Source organism: Vanessa cardui, chromosome 9, assembly GCF_905220365.1.
Source record: "Vanessa cardui chromosome 9, ilVanCard2.1, whole genome shotgun sequence".
Taxonomy (NCBI): Eukaryota; Metazoa; Arthropoda; class Insecta; order Lepidoptera; family Nymphalidae; genus Vanessa; species Vanessa cardui.
Window position 1 is genome coordinate 10,459,059 of NC_061131.1, and position 22,298 is coordinate 10,481,356.

The 22,298-nt window shown below is 36.0% G+C and overlaps 3 protein-coding genes across 3 annotated transcripts in view; 1 reads left to right on the forward strand and 2 right to left on the reverse strand.

Moving 5' to 3' along the window:
* Positions 1-4: 4 nt before the first annotated feature.
* On the reverse strand, positions 5-10,777 carry LOC124532196 (cell division cycle 5-like protein). The gene is made up of 16 exons (XM_047106929.1): positions 10,567-10,777; positions 10,214-10,479; positions 9,963-10,093; positions 9,594-9,753; positions 9,086-9,254; positions 8,738-8,872; positions 7,471-7,631; positions 5,695-5,853; positions 5,190-5,265; positions 5,014-5,106; positions 4,240-4,408; positions 3,354-3,536; positions 2,067-2,272; positions 1,236-1,398; positions 445-584; positions 5-279 (listed from the first exon to the last, which is right to left on the reverse strand). The coding sequence occupies exons 1-16, from the start codon at positions 10,609-10,611 to the stop codon at positions 133-135; spliced, it is 2,403 nt and encodes an 800-aa protein (XP_046962885.1). The 5' UTR covers positions 10,612-10,777; the 3' UTR covers positions 5-132.
* Positions 10,778-10,999: 222 nt separating this feature from the next.
* On the forward strand, positions 11,000-16,240 carry LOC124532233 (membrane-associated protein Hem). Its single transcript, XM_047107008.1, has 2 exons — positions 11,000-11,193; positions 11,490-16,240. The coding sequence occupies exon 2, from the start codon at positions 11,491-11,493 to the stop codon at positions 14,866-14,868; it is 3,378 nt and encodes a 1,125-aa protein (XP_046962964.1). The 5' UTR covers positions 11,000-11,193; position 11,490; the 3' UTR covers positions 14,869-16,240.
* A 4,211-nt stretch (positions 16,241-20,451) lies between these two features.
* The window catches only part of LOC124532237 (disintegrin and metalloproteinase domain-containing protein 10), a 67,440-nt gene continuing 65,593 nt past the window's right edge, over positions 20,452-22,298 (reverse strand). Inside the window, exon 16 of the mRNA XM_047107015.1 lies at positions 20,452-22,278. Coding sequence (XP_046962971.1) covers positions 22,184-22,278 — 95 coding nt within the window. The 3' untranslated portion in view covers positions 20,452-22,183. The remainder of the gene's footprint in view (positions 22,279-22,298) is intronic.

Genomic DNA, 22,298 nt, shown 5'->3' on the forward strand with positions numbered 1-22,298 from the left:
ATTATTTTTTTATTTACTCTTTACATAATATTTGTATCGATGCTAAGAGAAAAGTCAGACATTTATAACATACTTAAATACAATCTAAATGACCTAACTATGTTATATTATTACATTTAAACATTATTTGCATTAAACGTCCGCTTCTATGGGTTTTGGTTCGACTTCCTTGGTCTTTCTTCCTTTATGCAGCTCTTCCAATTCGGCTTGTAAATCCGCATATCGCTTTTGTAGCTGTTTCTCGCGCTCTGTTTGACGATTGACATCTTCTGTGAGAGACTAGAGAAATATAAAGTTAGTAATTAAATCACTATTACTTTCCTTTATGTACAATTTGAGTCATATAACATGATAGGAAAGCACATATCATGTAAATAGTTTGAATAGATACTAACTAATACTAAAATCAAATTACAAACGAAACAGTCTACAAAAAATACGAACCTCTATTCTACGTGGAATGGCGGCCTTCTCTTGTTCAGCCAAAAATTTAAACGTTGATAACTCTAAATTCGCCTGCTCGATTTGGTCTTGTAACTCTTGAAATTGCTTTATAAGAGATGCCGTCCTGCTTTGATAACCACCTATTGAAAATAAATCATCTATAATAGTTACAGTAAGACATCCTTAAACTTGGGTAAAAATAATTTCATGATATGATAATTTCATTATATGATAATACAAAAAAATACAACAACAACAACAACAGCCTGTAAATTCCCACAACTGGGCTAAAGGCCTCCTCTACCTTTGAGGAGAAGGTTTGGAACATATCCCAACACGCTGTTTCAATACGGGTTGGTGGAATACACATGCGGCAGAATTTCTATGAAATTTGTCACATGCAGGTTCACGATGTTTTCCTTCACCGCAGAGCACGAGATGAATTATAAAGACAAATTAAGCACATGAATCAGCGGTGCTTGCCTGGGTTTGAACCCGCAATCATCGGTTAAAATGCACGCATTCTAACCACTGGGCCATCTCGACTCTCTACAAATAAAACTAAAAATACAAGCTTCCATTCATTTCACATATATAGAGGCGATCCCTTACCGACAGCACCCGCCTGTTACATAACATTATAAGATTCGACTTGGTGAATTTATTTACAGTATGCTGACTGACAAGCATTCATTCGCAGTCAAGTTGTTATTACAATGTAATAATTGTTGTTATTACAATGTAATAACAACTTATTTATTACTCATATAATTGTTGTTGTTTTTTGTTACCTGTAAGTACTCGTAATTTCTTTTCCATTTTAGAGCACTTCTTAGCTTCCTTCGCCATGTGGTTTCTGTTTTGTTCCAATCTCTTCTCTGCAGATTCCAGTCTGTCTTTCTTGCTCGCTAAATTAGCGCGCGTGTATCTGTTTTGTCCAGGTAAGAACAGCACCTGATCAAGAATATTTAATAGATATAAAACTGAATTTCCTTTAACTTTTTCTTATTTATAAAATAAATTGGTTTTAATGTATGAAATATAGATTACTCTTCAGGTTTATAATGAAATTCCGCCTTCACCACTTTATCAACATCGGCTTTATGAGAGTCTGCACCTTACCACATTTGTCCCCTGATAATGCTTGCGTCATTAATTTTACATCATTGACACATTTAGTGGCAGTGGATTGCTTCTTCACTTTAGATGTGAACAAGCAAGGTGAATCGACCTTTTTTTTTGGTTATTATAGCAATACATCATGATTGATTACAACAAGCACATTCTTTGCTTTAAAGCAGCGTTGCATAACTATCGATAGTTTGACTATCCATAGTTAACCTCGAAAACTATTCAGGATATCGATAGTACTATATCAATACTGTCGATACTATCAATAGTATTGCTAGCTATTGTAGCTGTTGTAGTTAAAAGTTGGTTTTTGCAAAACTATCGATAGTAGCAATAGTATTGCTCATGGGGAGCTTATAATAGTATCGATACTATCGATAGTATTGAGACGTCCACTATCGATAGACTATCGATAGTATCGTTAACCTTAACTATCGATAGTCTATCGATATGCAACACTACTTTTAAAGTAAGAACATCTCCATACTGACCTGAGCGAGACACTCCTCCCAGACCTGCGTGTAGGCATCAATGCCGAGGTCTCCGTGGCCCATACCAGCGCGTACCACCTCCATTTCCTTCCGCAGTTCCTCCTTTGCCTCACTCAGCTCTTCGGCTGTGAACTGCTCGTAAGGATGCTGTTCCAGATACGCCAGGTGCGAAGCTTGCAGTTGAACTATACGCTTCTTGTCCACGCCTACGTACATATGAAACGAAGATTTCTTTAAATAAAATTCTCATAAAGCGAGGATACCTCAAAGTAGCAGCCGGATAATTATACTTTGTTACCACTTTATAATGTGTCACTATATATATTGTAAAGTAGTAAAGGATTTTTTCTTAGTGTTTATAGATATTTTACCTCCAAATAGCGATAGTGATTACTATTGTGTCCTGGTTAGAAGGGGGAATGAGCCATTGTATTTAAAGCAACAAGGGGTATAACGTCTTAGTTCCCAAGATTGATGGCGCGTTGGTTATATAAGGAATAATTATTATTTCTTATGGAAATATAAAGAAAAGGAGGAGAGTATAGTACGACACAACTTAGATGTCGCATCGGCAAAATTCGTAAAACCGATCACATCCGAATTAAGCACGCTATCCCAAATTATCTATATTTATTTCTCATGCGAATATGATCTTTGCACAAACGTAATAACTTGTAATATCATATGACCTAATATATTCATTAATTTGACACGTCGATTTACATGCACTTGCTTTCTCTGACACGAGAATCTATAGCGACGAATAGCGTCGAATGGCGCGATAGGGAGCTATTTCTATTGGTTGTGTAAATCGGCAGTAATCGGTTTTATTTTCATTCCATTGCATTTTCCGATGCTACATCTAATGTGTGGCGTACTATAAATATATAGTATAAATATAAATGTAGATGCTATGAGATCTATCCTAATATACATATGAATAAAGGTAGTGTCTGAATAAAGCTGAGATGGCCCAGTGGTTAGAACGCGTGCATCTTAACCGATGATTGCGGGTTCAAACCCAGGCAAGCACCACTATATATATGTGCTTAATTGTGTTAATAATTCATCTCGTGTTCGGCGGTGAAGGAAAACATCGTGAGGAAACCTGCATGTGTCTAATTTCATCGAAATTCTGTCACATGTGCATTCCACCAAGCTGCATTGGAACAGCGAGGTGGAATATGTTCCAATCTCTCTCCGTAATGGAAGAGGCCTTATCTCAGCAGTGGGAAATTTACAGGCTGTTACTTTACTTTACTACTTTACTAAAGGTAGTGTCGTTACCGGGCGGCGGGTCGTGCAGCGCGTCGTAGTGCAGCATTGTGAGCATCTCGGCCTTGAGCAGCTCCTCGGCGCGCTGCAGTGACGTCAGCGGGCCGGCGCCGCGCACCACGCTGCCGTTAACCTCGGCCGGCCGCGCCGCGCCCGCCACCAGCGCCGACGAGCGCAGCGCGCGCGCCGCCGCCTCTGTGGCCCGACCGTTACGTTACGCACGCTATTCACAGGGACTGATTTACTAAAGGTCTTGAGACTTGGGGCCTGTATATGGCCTTGGAGCAAGAGAAGAGTGGAAGCTCCTAGTGATTATTTTACTAATTCATTTGAACATTTTCATTTCTGTCAAGTCAAGTTTGTTAAATTATTTGTAATTTATTCACTATTTGTAGCAGTAACTGTTAAAACAGTAGTAAGTTTTATTATGTAGTATATGTAGTAGCAGTTATATTATTTGTTTATATCTAGACATCTAATATTAAATTGAAATGTTAACTCGTCGGAAATATTCGAGGCTCTATTTCCTCTGCTGTGAAGACTGAGACAGGTGGCCCGGTTGGCTTCCGCTAAATATATAATATTATAGTACCGAATTTATTCGAAGTGACTTAATTATTTTGCAAAAACTAAAAGTCTGCTATTTCCTTAACTAATAACAGATACGAGGAAGAACAACATTTGATAGTCATGTTGAATAAGTGTATTTGGATAAAACTAATTATAACGGATGAATAGCGTATATTAATTATTTTTAAACATCACGACGTTTCGAGCACTTTGCAGTGTTCGTGGTCACGGGTAGACTGTATTATAGTATGAGTGTATTTGGACTTCGCGGCGGGTATCTGCGCGGTGAGACGCGGAATGGCGTGGCGGGTAAGGCAAGGTAACGCACGGCGCTCCTCTTCCTCGCGCAGTGCGCGCGCGTCGGCGTCGGCCTGGTCCTCGGGCGGAGCGTCGCCCGCCATCTCGCCCGCATCCGCCTCATGCTCAGGCACCACTATCTCGTAGTCGTTGCGCGGGGCGGGCAGCGCCTGTAGCGCCGTGCGCACCGATGCCTTCAGCTGGAACAACCATGTATTGCTATAGACAAGCTGTACGTTGTGTTGTCTTAAATTTTCGCGATTATTACACATTTAAATAAAACTAGTTATATCGGATTTGAATCGCGTATATTAATTATTTTTGGCTTGGCTTGGTTCCTGGTCACGGGTCGTGGTCACGGGTAGTCTACCCGTGACCACGAACGCTGTAAAGAGCTCGAAACGTCGGGATGCCAAAAATAATTATAATAATTATTACGCGATTCAAATCCGATATAACTAGTTTTATTTAAAAGCTGTACGTTGTTAAAATGCATTAAAAGATATACGAACATCGAAACCGAATATTATAATTTTTTTTTTCTTTTTTACCATCCTTTTTTTAACTTCATTATCACCCAACTTCAGAAAAATAGGTCTCTTTTTCCCTTTGAATTGATTTCAATGATTCTTTTTTTGTTAGCTCGGAAAATGTCACATTTACATAAATTTCAATTGTTTTTCTTTTAAGGTGTACTCAGGAAAATTATAAAGTATATTGTTTATTTTTTAGTGTACATATTTAAAGAACAAAATTAATTTTGTAATCGATGTTCATACTCTCTATATAAGTAAAAAACAATTACCTGCTTCTGGACTTGATTATTTTGTTGTGGAGTTTCTCCAGTGCTTAACTGGTCTTCTGGATTTATACTCAGCTTGTCACGTAAACCAGGAGTCTACGGAAGAAACAAAGTTATTTATTAATTATTTTATTTCACATCTATGTCAGTGGTCCCATAGTGGATTATGTAAAACTTACTACTAGCCCGGGCTGCTGAGGACCGTGACCAGGAGTGGCAAAGCTGCCCGGTGTCGAAACTTCACTGCGTGTTGACCTGGAAAGCAAAATGAAAAAGAAAATTAGAATTGTATTTCTCTAATTAAATATAACAATCTCTTTGCAAATCACGTAACAAAGTATACAGTGAAATGATGAATTTGTAAATACATATATATTTTTTGTTTTACTAACTCAACATTACAATCATTTGCTTACCCTTATCACATTGACTTTGAGCCGGAGCAGCGTGTAAAATTCATAGATAAGATTTGGCAGACTTATATAGGCACCGGCCTACTAGATGCCAACTTTCCTTGAAAACGATTATGTGTTCGTTCCATCGATGCACTTCATGAATAAAAACGATTCTCCTGACACCATGGATTCAGACTTCACTCAATTCTGCCAGATGCCGTGGACAGAGAGCTTTTTTTACTCAATATGATTTAAAACCTTGCCTCATAAGTCTATCACAAAAACTTACCTAAATGGAGTAGCGAGAACGGTATTTGGCGTCGCGACTGCTTGTGACTGTGGCAAGGCTCCGGAAAAGTCAGACTCGTGTAAGGGAGTGTTGAGTCCGCCTTTCAGAGGTGTATCCACATGCGTCAGGGCCATCACATTCTGTGCTTCCATTAGGATTCTGAAAATATTTATAAATTCTATTATGCTAACTTATTCATTTACGACCTTATTTTTTGACGACCTCCGTGGTCGAGTTGTGTGTACACCGGTTTTCATGGGTACGCCACTCCGAGGTCCGATTTCTAACCGAGTCAATGTAGATTATCATTATTTTTCTATGTTGTCTTGGGTTTGGGTGTTTGTGGTACTGTCGTTACTTCTGATTTTTGACAAGACTGACAAGTGCTTTAGCTACTTACATTGGGATCAGAGTATGTGGTGTTATCTCATATTTATTTATTTATAATAATTATTTTCTGAAAGATTTGTATATAAAGATTAACCCTCTTGTTACATGTCTTTATAATTCATCGTGCTCAGCGGTGAAGGAAAACATCGTGAGGAAACCTGCATGTGACAGATTTCATAGAATTTCTGCCACATGTGTATTCCACCAACCCGCATTGGAACAGCGTGGTGGAATATGTTCCAAACCTCCTTAAAGGGAGAGGAGGCCTTTAGCCCAGCAGTGGGAATTTACAGGCTGTTGTTGTAATATTGTTGACTGTTGTTGTAATATAATATGACGACCTCCGTGGTCGAGCGGTGTGTACACCGGTTTTCATGGGTACGCCACTCTGAGGTCCCGGGTTCGATTCCCGGCCGAGTCGATGTAGATTACCATTAGTTTTCTATGTTGTCTTGGGTCTGGGTGTTTGTGGTACCGTCGTTACTTCTGATTTCCATAACACAAGTGCTTCAGCTACTTACATTGGGATCAGAGTAATGTATGTGATGTTGTCTCATATTTATTTATTACTAGCGGACGCCCGTGGCTTCGCCCGCGTAGATAACGGTTCATAATTAGTCCTCTAATATCCCTACTGCTGAGGCACGGTCACATTTGAAGAATTACTGCAACTGGCGCTTGGATCTAATGTGATAAACCTCAAATTCGTGATCACAACACCTCAGCCTGAGGAGGTTCTTAGGGTCGGAGGCCATTATACCCTCTAATGACCAGAGTTAGAACATTTTATAGTACTATCTTTTATAGTTTAGGCATCATACGCAAAAATCAACTTTTTTTGGTAGATTTTTTCCTTTTTTGTCAGAAAAACCCAAAATATCTTACGGAACCCTATTTTTTTTTCAAAATAAAATTTAGCCTATGTTATGCGGGATTAATTTAGCTTTCGAATGGTGAAAGATTTTTTAAAATCGGTCCAGTAGTTTTTGAGCCTATTCATTACAACCAAACAAACAAAGTTTTCCTCTTTATAATATTAGTGTAGATTATTTATTATTTATGTAGTTAAGTGTAATAGTGTTGTATTATAAATCTTTTATTACACTAGAGAATTAACAACATTAAATGCTTAAATATATATATACAAATATGAACTAAAACTAGTTACTGTATAAATCTTGACCGCGTGGAATGGTGGCAAGAATGCTAGCAGCATTTCCCCGTTGAATCGCAATTCCGATCCTCTGGGCAAAAAACGAACCAGCCCTCCTGTCACCAGTGGAGGCAATGAGGCGAGGTGTTATACTTTTGATGAAGCTTTTTGCACCACTACTCCAAGGGCCAAGCGTTTTTATTATTTATTATTATTATATGGCGTGCGCGTACCGGTCGCGCTGCGAGTGCGCGGCGGGCGTGCGCAGCGCGGTGGCGGGCGCGGGCGCGAGCGCGTAGTGCGCCAGCAGCGCGTCCGTGGCCGCGCCCGCCTCGCCCGCGCTCTCCCGCGCCGCCTCCGACGCGCGCCCCAGCTTCACAACTTGCTGCAACTCCTGTAACACACAATGTCATTAGTAAAATGCAGTACCAGGGCCCCTGAGTTCAGGGGGCCCCCAAACTAAACCTTAAGCTTCTGAAGCTAGAAAATGACGACCCTGCGCACAAGATTTCTTATTTGGTACCTATAATTTTAAAGGGAAATTATTAGTTAAAGAGGGATGGTAAAGAGGGGGTGAGGGTTTGATTCTTTTTCTATGCACCTGGGCCCTTCCTCACCTAGCTACGCCATTGGTAAAATGTAAAAGAAATTATGCAAAAAATAGTTTTCTCGTAAGAGATTGTACTAACAATAATACATTGTTTAACCTTTCGTATGTTAAATGACATTAGCCCACCTTGTGTTACCTGTTATACATAGCCGGTATGGTCAACAGACAGCCCAATTTTGAGACAGACTTTTATTGTAACTAGATTTTCTCCGTATTTAGTACGAATCAAGTCAATTCAAGTTATGAATATTATTGTAAATTGAATAATCTTTATTCACTTTCAACCATTTCTATATAAATACTCAATCATAGCTAATATATAAACTTTCAACAAAGTTGACATACCGAAAAAATGTTGACATACCGGCTCCCGGTATGTCAACAGTTGCGGCCAAAATGTGTTTATACCGGGAGCCGGTGTTTCAACAAACAAGAGGATAACAGTGTTGATATTTTTAATGACGGTATTTTAAAGTTTTCTCGTTCTTTGAAATTCGTTCGTTCATATTTTTTTTACATTTAAGATGTTTGTTTTTCTTTCCTATTCTTAAATACACTTTGAATTGTAAAATCTTAAATTCTGATAATTATAAGTTTTTTTTTTTTTTTTCTATGTTCACTCCATGACACTGTGCAAAAGTGGAAACTTTGTTGGCTTATGTAATTATTTTTTATATGTGAAAACTATTATGATGTGTATGTGCTGTTTGTTTCCCAATAAATAAATAAATAGTTTCCACAGCCCATTGTGGAATAACGGTAAGGGAATGACGACGAAGCCAAATCCTTTATATTGAATGATTCATTCAATTTGGCATGAGCATGTGTACAAAGGTATAAATATTATATTATTAAATAAGATGTAAGCTATAAATATTGTTTGGGCTAACTTGGTCTGAAACTTGGGGTTCAGGTAAAACGAGTTTGCTTCGTTTTCGTGCAGGATTATCACCCTGCAACATTGCTTGTGGTACATCGTTTTCTTTACGTTGTTTTAATTTCTGTTTATCCTTGCGGCGCTCTCTCTGAAAAACAAAGTAAATGAAGTTATATTATGTTTTAATTAAAAAAAAGTATAAATATACTTCATTTTTTAAACTCTTTTAAATCTCAATTAAATCCTAAGAAATGAAAGTAGTATTTTTATTTAATTTTACCAATGAAAAAACTAAATAAGTGGTACTATTGAAATTATAAATTATCATTAATTTTTAATATTTAAGTATGCAAGATTATACCTCTTCCTTTTCTGAAAGTAGTTCTCCGTCAAGATGTTGTTGACGAAGTCTTGAAAAATCAGGTGCCATGGGATCCACGATTTCAGTAGATGTATCATAGAATCCAGCAGCTGGCCTTTTCTCAAAAGGTATTTCTGAGTTATAGTCCACACCACGTTTCCTTTTACGCCTAAACAATTGCAAACATAAATTAATTTCATTCAAACTTATCAAAGTAATAATAACCAAATCAAAAAACTATCGTTATATTTTTTTCCCCTATGTTAAAATAATTTAAGAAATTAACACAACAGATATTATTGGGCCTGACCTTATTATGTTTGCTTTGCTATATAATATTGCTATGAAATTTATTGGAATACACCTTATTTTGATTTTGAAACAAATTTGTATATGTGTACATGTTGTTAAAATTGTAATTGATGAGAAAATAATAATAAGGTTATACACTGAAAGAGCAGAAGACACTAAAACAATTTGTTGGAATAACGATACAAAATAAAGTAACCTAATTGGTACAGAAATGCCAGCAGCGCTGAGTTCTCTCCTCTTCTGCAGAGCTGCCAATCGGCGTGCCTCTTCCAATTGTTTTTCACGAGCCTTCCTTTTAGCCTTTTTACCTTGTGTGTTTGCTAAACGAGCTCTTGCTTCTGAGAGCATTTCCAATTCTAAAAAGAAAATTATTTTTTATAATACTAATTTAGACATCTCAAAATATTAAATAATTATAATATTCAATTATTTTAAACCTAGTCACTGTTTTATTGGATCAAAAATTTATTTTCTATTTGAAAAATATACTATGTTTTTATACATTACTTTTTAATAAATATATGGGTCAGTGAAATAAAAATAGTTTTATGGAAGGAAATCCTACCATCTTCATCCATGTCTTTTGGGTCAGGTCTGGCTGGCTTTGTCTCTGGGTTAGGATCAATTTCTCCCGGTTTAAGTTTACGAGGATCATCTCCCATATCTTCACCCTCCTCCTTCTTTTGAGCTTGGTCACTGAAATTTTATTGACCATTGATTTTCAAAGTAATATAACATGATATGAACCAAATATAATATCAGTTCATATAAATGTTGTAGAGCAGGTCTGAAAAATATGAGAATGGGAATTCTTACAGTAAATATTCATATCGCTCTAAGCATTGAGCAGCGGTACGACCAATGATAGGGGCGATAGTTCTCCATTGCGTAGGCATCAACTTGGCGAGGTGTAGCAACTTCTCGTCCTCCTCTCGGGACCATTCTGTCTTCTTAATACTTGGATCCAGCCACTCATACCAACGAGCTTTACATTGTTTGGCAGATTTGCGGTGGAGCAGCGAAGCAATACGAGACCATTGATTTTTCCCATATTTCATAACAGCCGCTTTAAGAATTTCATCCTGGGTAGAATATAGAATGATAATTTTAGTTATAAAAAGTTTTCATTTAAATAAATCGCATTATCTTAATTATTATAAATAACAAACCTCCGTGTTGCGCCAAACGCCACCTTTTATCATAATTCGCGGCATGGTGATGTACGTATATTACAAAATTTTGTGATTAGAAATTTTCTTTATCTTAAGTTTTCGTTTCTGATGCCAAATTTCTAACCCAAAAACATCACAATTACAATATATGATTGTGACATTTCGTATTAAACTTCAATTCTCAATCCTATCAAATGAATTGGGGATAGGAGACGCCATAATCTACAGATAATATTTTTGAAAAAGATAATGACATTAATTTATCGTTTTCGCGTTGAATATAATTTTCAGGAAAATGTAAATAAGAAAATTGTACATAGTCGCTTCTTCTAAGACACAAATTGTAAAATAAATAAACATGCATTACTATAATTCCAATAGATAATATATTACATACTTGCAAAGTTGGTAGCTTTAACTGTCATTTCTAAACAAACGAAGGGAATCGTTCAACGCGTTTCTCGATAAGACACTCCCTTTTCAGATAAATTATTATCAATTTGTGCCAATAAATTAGAAATAATAAAAAAGAGAAGTGAGTTATGGAATCCTCTGAAAGTATAATATGAGAAAATTAATTTATTTCTAAGGTCCTCGAAGTGAAACGCTACCAAATAATCACAGGTAACTTATACTTTGTACTATTTTTATTAATATTAGATTAATAACAATGAAATTATTTTCGCTCAGTAATCACCTCACTACCTATTTGTGTAATTAAATCATTTAGGGATGGTCTAGTAATGTCACAAGATTTACGCCCGGAAATGATTAATTGGATTATTCTGGGTCTATGTAGATGTTAAATCCGACACGGTTCGTATAGCAACCGATTGATTTCCATTTATTGATATTACTATTCGACTTCCAGTTGTACTTTTGAATGAGTATGTCTTACAAACAAGTAATATTTGTTGCAGAATGTCTACTATGTCAAGGTCAGTTCACATCAGCCAGCAAAAGCTGGCTGAAAAGCTCATCATACTCAATGACCGAGGCATCGGTATGTTGACAAGAATTTACAATATCAAGAAAGCTTGCGGAGATGCCAAATCAAAACCAGCCTTTTTATCAGATAAAACACTGGAGTCATCCATCAAACATATTGTAAGGAGGTTTCCTAATATTGATGTGAAAGGCCTTCAAGCAATTACAAATATCAGAAATGATATAATTAAATCACTATCACTGTACTATTACACATTTGTAGATCTTTTAGATTTTAAAGACAATGTATGTGAGCTCTTAAACATTATGGATGCTTGTCAACTGACTCTGGATTTGACATTGAACTTTGAATTAACAAAAAATTATCTTGACCTGGTCACAACATATGTATCTTTAATGATTTTGCTATCTCGAGTGGAAGATAGAAAAGCAGTGCTGGGATTATTCAATGCAGCCCATGAAATGCTTAACAATCAAATTGATTCCAGTTTTCCCCGGCTAGGCCAATTGATTGTTGATTATGATGCTCCTTTAAAAAAATTGTCGGAAGAATTTGTACCTCACCAGAAAGTTTTATCAAGTGCCTTGAACTCATTATGGCATGTGTATCCAGCGAGAAATCTTACTGCAGAACATTGGAGATCAGAGCAGAAATTAAGCTTAGTTAGTAATCCTACTCAGCTTTTAAAGCCATCAGAAACTAACACTATGTCATGTGAATATATTTCATTGGAGTCACTTGAGAGATGGGTCATATTTGGTTTTGCACTCTGTCATCAAATGTTACAGCAGGACCATGCTAACAAGATGTGGGTCAGTGCTTTAGAGTCTGGTTGGGTTGTTGCTCTATTTCGAGATGAAGTAATTTACATACATACTTACATTCAGAGTTATTTTGATGGTATTAAAGGATATGGAAAACGTATTTCTGAAGTAAAGGATTGCTATCACCACTCAGTACAAAAAGCAGGCTATAAACATCGAGAAAGACGAAAGTTTTTAAGAACAGCCTTAAAAGAATTAGGTCTAATTTTAACAGATCAGCCTGGATTGTTGGGGCCTAAAGCATTATTGATATTTATAGGCCTGTGTTATGCAAGAGATGAAGTTTTTTGGCTACTACGCCATAATGACAATCCTCCTCAAAAAGTAAAGGGAAAATCAACAGAAGATTTAGTTGATCGTCAATTACCAGAACTTTTATTTCATATGGAAGAGCTTCGGGCTCTTGTGCGCAAATATAGTCAAGTTATGCAAAGGTATTATGTACAATACTTGTCAGGTTTTGATGCAGTAGCACTTAATCTGATGATTCAAAATCTACAAGTCTGCCCCGAGGATGAAAGTGTTATCCTATCATCTCTTTGTAACACAGCAGCTAATCTGAGTGTTAAACAAGTAGAAAGCAATGAGCTTTTTGATTTTCGTGCATTCCGTTTAGATTGGTTTAGATTACAAGCATATACATCTGTCGCTAAAGCACAACTCAATTTAGTAGATCAAAGAGAACTGTCACAATTCATTGATAAAATGGTATTTCATACAAAAATGGTTGATAATCTTGATGAGATCATGGTGGAGACATCAGACTTATCTTTGTTCTGCTTTTACAGCAAAATATTTGAGAGCCAATTCCACATGTGCTTAGAGTTTCCAGCTCAAAATCGTTATATCATTGCATTCCCCCTTATTTGCAGTCACTTCCAAAACTGTACTCATGAGCTTTGCCCAGAAGAAAGGCACCATATACGTGAAAGGAGTCTTTCTGTTGTTAATATTTTCCTGGAGGAAATGGCGAAAGAAGCAAAAAATATAATAACAACAATTTGTGATGAACAATGCACAATGAGTGACAAGTTGCTCCCAAAACATTGCGCACAGACTATTGCCCATCTTGCAAACAGAAAGAAAAAAGATAAAAATAAGAAAAATCCAAGTGAAGTAATAAAACCGGGAGCTGAAAGCTATCGAAAAACCAGGGAAGAATTGACTACAATGGACAAACTTCATATGGCATTAACAGAACTCTGCTTTGCCATCAATTATTGTTCCACTGTAAATGTTTGGGAATACACTTTTGCCCCTCGTGAATATTTACACCAACATTTGGAGACTAGGTTCTCAAAGGCATTAGTTGGAATGGTCATGTTTAATCAGGACACAAGTGAAATAGCTAAACCATCTGAACTATTAGTCAGTGTTAGAGCATACATGAATGTTCTTCAAACTGTTGAAAATTATGTACACATCGATATTACTCGAGTATTCAACAATTGTCTACTACAACAGACACAAAACATGGATAGCCATGGTGAAAAAACGATCGCATCATTATACACGCAGTGGTACTCTGAGATTTTACTCAGACGAGTTAGCGCAGGCAGTATTTGTTTTTCAATGAACCAAAAAGCTTTTGTAAGCCTCTCAGCAGAAGGTGCTATTCCCTTCAACGCGGAAGAATATTCCGATATTAATGAACTACGAGCATTGGCCGAATTAATTGGACCATATGGTATGAAACTATTGAGTGAGACATTGATGTGGCACATAGCTAGTCAAGTCCAGGAACTTAAAAAGTTAGTTGTGCAAAATAAAGAGGTGTTGCAGATGCTACGAACTAACTTTGACAAACCAGAAATAATGAGAGAACAATTTAAGAGGCTACAACATGTTGACAATGTATTACAAAGGATGACGATAATTGGTGTTATTCTGAGTTTCCGTCAAATAGCCCAAGAATCGTTACTTGACGTTTTGGAACGGCGTATTCCATTCCTGATAAGTTCTATAAAAGATTTCCAACAGCAGTTGCCAAGTGGTGATCCGACTCGAGTCATTTCTGAAATGTGCTCTGCTGCTGGTTTGTCTTGTAAAGTTGATCCCACTCTAGCTTCAGCTCTACGCCAACATAAGGCTGAGTTAGAAGAAGAAGAGCATCTCATTGTTTGTTTGCTTATGGTTTTTGTGGCAGTTTCTCTTCCGAGACTCGCCCGTAGTGAAGGTTCGTTTTACAGACCGTCATTGGAAGGCCACGCAAATAATATACACTGCATGGCTCCTGCTATTAACCATATTTTTGGTGCTCTTTTTACAATTTGTGGTCAGGCCGATATTGAAGATAGAATGAAGGAATTTTTAGCATTGGCCTCCTCGTCGCTTTTGCGTCTTGGACAAGAAACAGAAAAAGAAGCCATCAAAAATCGCGAATCCGTTTACCTACTTCTCGATCTTATAGTTCAAGAGTCACCCTTCCTTACTATGGACTTATTGGAATCATGTTTCCCTTACGTTTTAATTAGGAATGCTTATCACGAAGTATACAAACAGGAGCAAATACTATTGCATTCATAATTAATTTTATTTAAAAGACAGTAGTTTTATGGATTACGTACATGTAGTTTTCTTAATACTGCTATAATTATTCCATAGATTATATTATTGATAAATTATTGAAATCTTTGTTTATGTATCCAAGAAATACAAAGTGATTTATAATTGCATTTTTTTCAACAAAATATTAATCGATATTTAATGAGACTGGTATAGTATTCCTTTTCATTTTTGTGTAAAACTCAACATAAATTGACTTGTTTTTTACTGACATTACATTTACTTATAAATTTATATTGTACCTAAGTATATTGGTTATAATTTTTATACTTTTGCTAAGATAGTTTATATAATAGATAATGGTAGATTAGGCTTAGTTGTACTTTATTTATTCTGTTTTTTAAAGGAGTATATAAATAAAAAAATCTCATCTTTTTCCAGCAGCACTTAGTTTAGCTTTACAACAAGCACTCGATATAATTTCATACTTTAGTACAGAATCACAGGCATAAGTAGACACCGCCCCTAACGCTGTAACTGATTGAAGAAATCTTTTATATAAATCATTTATAAAAATAATTACGAAACCAAACATCTTTTTGCTACAATAAAATCCATTAATATGTTTAGGAGAGAAACATTATGTTAAAAAGGCAATATTTTTAATTTTATACTTTTTAGTAAGAATAAAATTATCCTCAATGGTTATAGATTTTCTGACTTCCATTATAAGTTTACTTTTTTTTTTTCATAAAATAGTGTTAAGTTTAAAATCGTTTGTGTATAATTAAGATTTATTTCGTTTTATATTTCTGTTGTTTAAAAAAATATATCGTAATATTTTGTCCACCGATTTTTTTCAAATAACGTACAATATTATTTTTTAACTACAAATTTGTTTGCCAATCGTTTTATCTTCTAAAAACGGATTTCCCTTCCAAGTAATAACAGCATCATAGTTGCGTGAATAACAGTGACATCATTCGTACTAATATAAGATTACTCTCAAAACACTTACAATAATTAATTGTATTTGAAATTACTAATAAACTAAAGTCATTTATGTTTAAAGTCTTAGTTTATACTTTATTTTATTTTTAGTAATCCTATCGTTTAAGTAACCTAATATTAAATCGATTGATTGTTTTCATGCAACAATGATTGAAGTATGCATATATGTACCTACATAATGTTATGTACAAGTTTTTATTACGAAAGAATAAAAATATCCAAAGTTTAAAGAAGTTTGTATTTTGTAAGATTTGTTAAAAAATATATTCGCCTGCAACGGAAAAACAAACATCGATGTCTTACACTTTTTCATATTTATAATAAAACTAGTTTTCATCGATAGAAACTTTTGCAAACAATAAAAAATATTGCAAGAATAAAATATGCTTATTATTAAGATACACTTTTGTAACTTGTATATAATTATGAATACACACTTGAAATAATGTCTCTTATTTACCTTTAACAATTATTCATTATACTTCTGTTTATATCATTGGGCAAGGACCTCATTTACGCTCAAGGAAAATGTTTTGACATTATTCCATCATGCTACTAATTGGGTTAGTAGTTACTTAAATAAATATGAATCCGAATTACGCACAAGACAAGTGTTCTAGTTACTTTAAGCACTGGGCCATGTGTATCTTCTTAATTTTGGTCTATGAAGAACCTACTTCCTAGAATATGTTTTTCTTTTTTAAATCAAATACATTTAAAACAAATATTTATTTATATCTATGTTATAAAAAAGTAGATCTGCTTGTTTGACTATTTTTATTCAAATGAAATCAAAATAAACTTTATTCAAGTAGGCTTTTACAAAGCACTTTTGTCGTCATTTTACAATTAAGTGATGCTACCACCGGTTCGGAAAGAACATTCTACCGAGAAGAACCGGCAAGAAACTCAGTAGTTACTCTTTTTAACATTTAAAAATACAAAGTCATGTTAATTAAATACTATTATTTAAATTAATATATCCTGCTTGGAAGTCAACAGGTATTAACTCCACGCTTTTTTATCATCTATAAAATCTTGTATCGAATAATATGCTTTTTCTACCAATGTATTTTTTTTACAAACGATTTGAATTTACTAAACGGCAAAGTTAAAAATGTCTGCGTAATTTTATTATAGAAACGGATACCTTGCCCCAAGAAGGATTTATTGACTTTGCAGAGTCGCAAACTTGGCGTTATAAGCTTATCCTTACTCCTAGTGCACATACAATGATTATCACTGATTTTATCAAAGTGATCAATGTTACTGTGAATATACATAAATTGTTGTAAATATATTGCGACGTAACAATGAGTATTCCCACTTTGTTAAAAACATCCCGAAGAGAGTCTCTAGCTCCAAGATTATAAATACCGGATTGGTCTCTTTTGTAAAATAAAGACAGATTCAATATCTGCAGCGTTACCCCAAAGTAATATGCCATATGACATAGTTCAGTTAGTTGTCTAACTTTTCTAACCGCGTATGCTGCGAAGCTGAGTCTTCATGTTAGGGATGATAAATGAGAACTCCACTGAAGTTTGGAATCCAATTCTATTCCTAAAAACACCGTAGTATCAGCTACTTCAAGACGGTCACCGTTTAAAGATATATTATAATTTTGCTTTCTATCATTGGGTAGGGTAAAAACTACACATTTTGTATTTTGAGCATTCAAATCTAAATTATTTACTGTAAACCAATTGTGTATCTATGATAATGCACCGTTCACATCGTCATAGTCAGTTTTTTTCCTGTCAACCTTAAAAATCAGCGAAGTATCGTCAGCAAACAACACTATATCACAAATACCTTTAACATAGAAAGAAAGATCATTTATATATACTAGGAATTGAACCTTGTGGAACTCTCATTTGTAACGTAGATCCAGAAGACTATTCCATTAATGAAAACTTGCTGGATTCTTTGACTTAAATATGAAGCAATGAGATCAAGAGCTTTACCTTTAACATCGTATTATTTTTTATTAAACAAAATAGAATTACTAAAAATATATACTTCAACTTAGATTAATGTGTTCGTACTGAACAGTCTAATGATATCATAATCGACTAATTTCGTAAAGAGTTGGTGGTTTGGTTTCAAAACGATGTAGTAAGTATTCGAATCCAAGACTTGCAGATCGATCGCCAGTGGCGTAGCTATCGTAGGGCCAGGAGGTGCAGTGCACCAGGGCCCCAGAGTTCAGGGGGCCCTTTAAACTAAACCTTTAGTTTCTGTAGCTAGAAAATCACGACCCTGCGCACAATAATTCTTATTTGATGTCTATAATTTTAAAGGATAATTATTAATTAAAGAGGGATGGGAAAGGAGGGTGCGAGGGCCCGATTCTTTGTCTATGCACCGAGGCCCTTTCTTACCTAGCTACGCCACTGTCGATCACACGATATGGTTGGTCACCAAAACGGTATCCTACATTAAAACGATATCGAAAATATAATGATAATAGGTTGGGGAAAAAGTTTCTTCGTATTTTATATGAAAATTCAAAAAGTTTTTTTTATAGTTTATTTACATTTCATTAAAGTATGTAGGTGCCATTTTGTTCCATAACTTTTTGCCATCTTGTTGGTAGTGACATGATCCCATTGCTGTAAAAATTTTGGGGCTTCTGATCGAAAAACTCCGACAAGTGGTTTTGGCAGTCCTCTCGTTATGTTAACCTGACACTGCCTAAGGAATTCTGCAGAGACCGAAACAGATGAAAATCTGAAGGTGCAAGGTCAGGACTATACGGCGGATGCATTAATACCTCCCAGCCAAACTCTCGTAATTTTTGTTGAGTGGCTAAAGATGTGTGAGGTCTAGCGTTGTCATGGTGAAAAACCACACCCCTTCTGTTGATCTATTCTGGCCGCTTTCTCTCAATTTCTTGCTTCAATCTCAATTGTTCGCAATACAGTTCTGAATCGATGGTTCTGCCGGGCGGTAACAGCTCATAATGAATGATGCCCTTCCAATCCCACCATACACACAGCATTACCTTGTTGCGGGTTAATCCGGGTTTTGCCACAGTCTGTGAAGCTTGACCGGCCTTTGACCACAATCTTTTTCGCACGGTCTTGTCGTATGTGATCCACTTTTCATCACCAGTTATCAGCTTCTTCAAAAATGGTTCGGTTTCATTACGTCGTAATAAAGAATCACAAATGAGTACACGGTTCATTAGGTTTCTTTCAGTGAGTTCATGAGGCACCCATATATCGAGCTTTTTTGTGTACCCAGCTTTATTCAAATGAGTCAAAACCGTTTTGTGGTCAATTGCCTGTTCTTCAGCTACATCGTAACTACTAATATGCCGATCTTGCTCCACTTTTTCAAAAATGGCATCAATTTTGTCCGTAACAGGGCGACCAGAGCGAGATGCATCTTTGATATCAAAATTTCCGGCTTGAAAACGCTTAAACCAAACTTGCGCTACTCTCACAGATAGTGCATTAGGTCCATAAACATCACAAATTTTTTTCTCGGCTTGAGTTGCATTTTTACCTTTATTATAGTCAAATTTTAAAATGTATCGAATTTCTTCTTTAGATTCACTTATTTTAACAACAACAAAAACAAATGAAAATCACACAAATTCCTAATTTGAATTTGGAAGTGCCTTCTTTAAAATTAAAACTTTTTAATGATACCAAAACCAGCCAGATACAAATGGTATAGCCAAAGAAATTTTATTACAAGTTCATACATACTATATGCGAAAAAACTTTTTCCCCAACCTAATATGATACAATCCCAAAAATACTTTGAGCCAACTTCCAACCACGTCTTCGTTTCAACTAACGATCGGATATACATACTTGAGAATATATATACTGTTATATCTTATAACGTCACATTGTAGCATTTTCGACCCATTTTTTTTCAATTGATTAAGTAGCAATTAAAACAGTTAAAATAGTAGAAAAAATTAAATATTAAAATAAACACACATGTATTTAAAGTATATTTGAAATAAACTTAACAGTAATTTTTGATAGGACAACCCTTAAATATTTAATAAACTTCATGTGGAAAAAAAACCTTAATCCTGTTGTTTTCTTTAATTGATAGTGTGATTTAAAAGGGTACTAATAATACTTGCACAATGTAGTGCAGAAACACTGATAATTTTAGAGGTTTCTAATGTGATTTCGTAAATAGGAATCCTTTTTGCGCTTACATTGCAAACGCTGGCCGACAAGATGGTTCCGGACACGATAACTGGTGGTGCTGAACCATGCAGCAATATTTTGTAGCACAAGTATAGGAAATATTCCGAAAACATAAAAAAATTGTCATAACAACAACAAGGATTACGTACGTCTTAGGGGTACGGGATTCTAAAACATCATCAACTGTATTTTTTGATTTCCAGGCTAGATATATATAAATTTAATTTTATGTTGTGATACTCCGTAATTGAGATGGTGAAAACGCAACTAAAAATTTTCTTGCCCGTTCTTCTCGGTAGTATCTTCTTTCTGAATAAATATGTGTTGCCCTTATAATTTATTCAATACTTCAATATGAAGAAAAACAGGAATTTTGATTATATCTTAAAGGAGTCTTAAGAAAAACAAAGCGTCTTGTAAAATTTATTGTATTTTTGTTATTTTGAAATCACATGTTGTAACATTCATGTCATTAATTAAAAATATTCACAATGTCATTTAAATATTCTATTGTAGGTAAACTAGCTTATACTTAGAAGACATAATGCCATTGATAACTACACGATGGAAATAGCTTGCCCTCACTCAGGCGATTGGTCGAGTCATTCTACGGCGGGAATCATTCCCTCGCGGTTTACATACAAATATACAATATTTATATTACAAGTAACAAGAGCTTGTGTATTGTTTCGACATTCTCTAATATAATGGCATTCATATGGATTACTTATAAAGATTGACTCTTATCATTAATGTATAGATCGTAAAATACATCATGCTCTTTGGCTTGCACGACGATCATTATTATACTACGAAATATAATGAAATATATATATATAAGAGATCAATTTAACTGAACTATACAACAGAGTTTATGAGTGTTATAGTGTGATATGCTAATTGATACACATCGATAAATCATACACTTAATAAAGTACATTTGAGCCAAATAGCGCAACGAGCGCGGAATAAATTAGACAAATGCAATAATTTATAACATTAGTTTGAGAGTTTTTCAGTCTAGTAACATTTGATCATTTGGCAATACTGTTCGAATTTCACATTATCTCTACAAATTAAAAATAATTATATCGTCATAGGAAGACTAATAAATTTAAGCAGTATTTGAGTAACTCTTATAGGATATTTAAACTTAATTTTGTGCTTAAAAGGAAAATACTTATCAAGTTAATTGTTTATAATTATAAACGAAATACTGTTGGAAATAATTTCAAGTGCACAAAGTATAAACGGAAAGCACACAACTCTATGTAGGACGAAATAACTACGTAAACAAAAATGCTCTTAAAGACATTTTGGAAGAAAGATTAAACAAAATTGGAATATAAACTGGTATAATGGCACCTCAACATTCCGCTTACGTTACAATATACCTTTAAAATAACATGTTATAAAAATTACAATTATGGAGATTCAGTAAAATTATTTAGCAATCTTACGTATTATCTCTATTCTAACATCGGTACGATTACAGTAAGTATTTGCATGATATTTTTACATTGTAGCCTTTATATAGTCGTCATTTATATACAAAAATATACATAAATGTCCGGTCGGAGCGGTTCCTTCGAGCGTCATTGGGTGGAACTTCGCGCCCTACTATATTAATCTCGTATAAAAATAATGGCTAATTTCATAGAACACCTTGCGGTTAGGTTGAGCTCGCGGAACATCGATTGAGCAATTTACGAAAGGGCCTGTCGCACCGCTTCGGCGTCACGTGTTATCGGGCGAAGCGAATACGGGAAACATTCACCCACGTCGCATTACGTCTCCAGCGACGTCCGCAGCGGTCTCGCACCTCCCGACGCACGCACGCGCTCCGAAACTTCAAATGTACAATCGCAGCATACGCGGGAACCCCGGCGGCAGGACAGGCCCGGTCGCTCGAGCGGCGCGGGCACCTACGGGTCGAGCTCATCCGCGGGCGGGTGGTACGTGACGGCCAGCGTGTCGGGCGAGTGCAGCGTGATGGTGGTCTGCGAGGCGACGGTGACGGTCCGGTCGGGGCCGGGCGGCGGCCGGCACACGTAGCCCAGCAGCAGCGGCACGCCCAGCGGCACGCCCGGCGCCAGCGTCACCAGCTCCAGCTGCGCGCCCGTCGCCGCGCAAGCCTCGTACTGTCAGACTTTCTGCGCGGGCCGCATCTCGTACGACTGCGGGTACGCGTTGGCGTACGGCTCGGCGCGCCGCCCGCTCGGGCCGGCCGGGGCGGAGGCTGCGCGAGAAACGTTAGCT

What these genes read in the sequence shown, in the direction of transcription:
- LOC124532233 (XM_047107008.1), top strand. Translation starts at nt 11,491, where the DNA reads ATGTCTACTATGTCAAGGTCAGTTCACATCAGCCAGCAAAAGCTGGCT.
- LOC124532196 (XM_047106929.1), bottom strand. Translation starts at nt 10,611, where the DNA reads ATGCCGCGAATTATGATAAAAGGTGGCGTTTGGCGCAACACGGAG. An exon ending in GGCATTTCTGTACCAATTAG is followed by an intron (nt 9,255 to 9,593) that starts GTTACTTTATTT and finishes GCAATTGTTTAG; the next exon opens with GCGTAAAAGGAAACGTGGTG. An exon ending in GCGCGAGGAAGAGGAGCGCC is followed by an intron (nt 3,537 to 4,239) that starts GTGCGTTACCTT and finishes GTCGGGCCACAG; the next exon opens with AGGCGGCGGCGCGCGCGCTG.